Source organism: Buceros rhinoceros, unplaced genomic scaffold (assembly GCF_000710305.1).
Source record: "Buceros rhinoceros silvestris isolate BGI_N320 unplaced genomic scaffold, ASM71030v1 scaffold25740, whole genome shotgun sequence".
Classification (NCBI taxonomy): Eukaryota; Metazoa; Chordata; class Aves; order Bucerotiformes; family Bucerotidae; genus Buceros; species Buceros rhinoceros.
The window spans coordinates 32,184-34,404 of record NW_010389408.1 but is presented as its reverse complement, the minus strand read 5'-3'; the positions used below and the strand labels follow the sequence as shown (position 1 = coordinate 34,404).

The 2,221-nt window shown below is 57.4% G+C and overlaps 1 protein-coding gene across 1 annotated transcript in view; it reads right to left on the bottom strand.

The window, feature by feature from the left end:
* The window catches only part of FRAS1 (Fraser extracellular matrix complex subunit 1), a gene marked incomplete at both ends in the record, with an annotated part of 49,120 nt that overhangs the window by 14,719 nt on the left and 32,180 nt on the right, over positions 1-2,221 (bottom strand). Inside the window, 4 exons of the mRNA XM_010134267.1 lie at positions 1-186; positions 705-858; positions 1,116-1,312; positions 1,797-1,932. Coding sequence (XP_010132569.1) covers positions 1-186; positions 705-858; positions 1,116-1,312; positions 1,797-1,932 — 673 coding nt within the window. The remainder of the gene's footprint in view (positions 187-704; positions 859-1,115; positions 1,313-1,796; positions 1,933-2,221) is intronic.

Genomic DNA, 2,221 nt, shown 5'->3' with positions numbered 1-2,221 from the left:
TCCCCGTCTGCGTGTGGAGACCATCCGTGATGGAGAAGCCAAACTCGTCGGTTTGTGCCGCGGCACCGCTCCGAGTGTAAACAATCAGCTCGTCCAGGATGTCCTGGTAGGTGAAGGAGGAGCCTGTGGACAGCACGTGTCCACGCTCCGGGGACTCTGCAGCCGCCTGTCTCCTGCGGAGATGACCTGACAAAGCACCGGTGGAGGAAAGTTATGGGGAGAAGACAGCCTGCTGGGGGCTCTTGTGTGCCAGCATGCAGAGGGACAGAGCCTGGCTGGAAAAACTGAAGGAATTTACCTCCTAACTGCCAAAATTCTAAGAATTTGGCTTTGCACATGAGGTCTGAAACCGGGTGCACAGCCTTCACCAGCCTGACCCGACACTAACCTTCCCCTGACACCCTGTGGAGAGATGCTAACGGCTGAGCTCTTTGGAAGGGAACCCGCAACAGGAAACGGGGTACCCCCACAGGGGACTTCCCTGGGAAACACAGGCAGCCCCACCTGCCCCTCTCCCACAAGCAGCCAGGGACGACTCGCAAAGAACAGCTCTGGTCTGGGGCACCACCCCTCTGTGGCTGCTGGTCAAACACAGGCTGAAGGAGCTTTTTACCCGTCTCTCTTTACATTCGGGGATATACAGACACACAGACGCAGATGCACAAAGACATTCTCTGTCACCTCTGCAGCACGTCAGGACTTACCATGCTCAGGACTTCTGGTAACCGTGATGACCAGCTCACTGTTGTGGGTGTCCAAGTCCTGCAGGCTGAGGGAGGTGTTGGTGACAACCACACCTGACCCCTCGTGCATTCTGACGGGCTCCAGCACCATCCGCGGGGGCTCATCGTTCTGCCGCTGCACAGGTCCCAAAAGGAACAGTCAAGAAAGGGAAAGGGCTGGGGGGAGAAGACCAGCTCTCAGAACACCACGCTGCTGCTGATACCCAGTAACGGCCTACGCCAGATCCCCACATTCAGCATCAAGGCTGCTTCTAAGGGGCAGCAGACTCCGGAGAAATACCCTTAATCCTCTGCCAAGGTATCACAAAGGAGTGAGCAAAGCTCGTGTGCTTAAAGTCCCGAGTGTGTGCGAAAGGAGAGGGCAGGGCGTACCTGAATTGTGATGTTAACGCTCTGCACCTCGGAGCGGCCGAAGCCATCGCTCACGTAAAAGCTGAACACATCGCTTGTTGGCTCGATGCTTTCGTGGACGCTCTGGAGGTAGTAAACACTGTTCTCTAGAACATCTTGAAGGGAAAAGGATGCGTCTGCAGTCCCCGCGGACTCGCTCTGCGGGCCAAAACTCTTGCCTGCAAACCAGAATGCCACCAGTGAAAGGATGTTCCACTCCCTGCTAAGCTAGAAGCAAAAGCAGCAGGGTTAGGAGCGGAGCGGCTCGCTGGGAAGCATGCAGAAGGATGCTCAATCCTACAACGTGGCTTTCACACGTCTTGTGACCTGCACAGAAAGAGACATCCGCTGCTTTAGAGCGGGCAGCAGCGAAGCTGCAGCAGCACCAGCAATCCCACAGCCCAGAATTCCTGAGGCATAACCTGGAGCTCACTCCAGCAGCCAGTCGTGAGGGATCACGTGTGACGGTTAGCGACACACCGGACTGAGCAGACAAGCCTCCCGGATGGACAGCTTTGGACACTGTGGTCTAAATCCTGCCTTTTCTTGCTAAGACAGTGAGATCAGAGAAGGTCCTTGCCAAGCCCCGCTGTCCTCCTGCGTGGCAGCTCCTGCGCTCCCTTCCACCAGGCAGGAGGAAGGAGACGGAGCCAAGCGAGTTACCTGTCCTCATGTTCTCAAGGTAGCCATACATGGGTAGAGTGATAACGGTGACCCGCAGGTCTTCCCTGGCGGCGCTGTCGTAATCAGCAGCTAAGAGGTGGTGAGCCAGCAGTGGGACCCTGCCCCCCTCGTCCACCTGCAAAGCAAAAGCACGCGACAAAATTACAGCCAAGGCGCACCATGCGCAGCAACAGACGAGCTGCTCCTGAACAGCTGCCGGGCTCTGAGCCCTGTCCCACCCTCCCCTAGGTCTGCCAGGCAGGAAAGCACTGGCGGGTGAGCTGGGACGGGAAGAACAAAGCCTGCCCGGCCCCCGCGAGGAGCCTGGGCGAGCGTTATCAGGGCAGGCAGAGAACTGGCAGAGTCACGGTGACCTCCTGGAAGGCGAGACCTGCTTTTCTTGTTGAGGAGAACCTTTTGAAGGT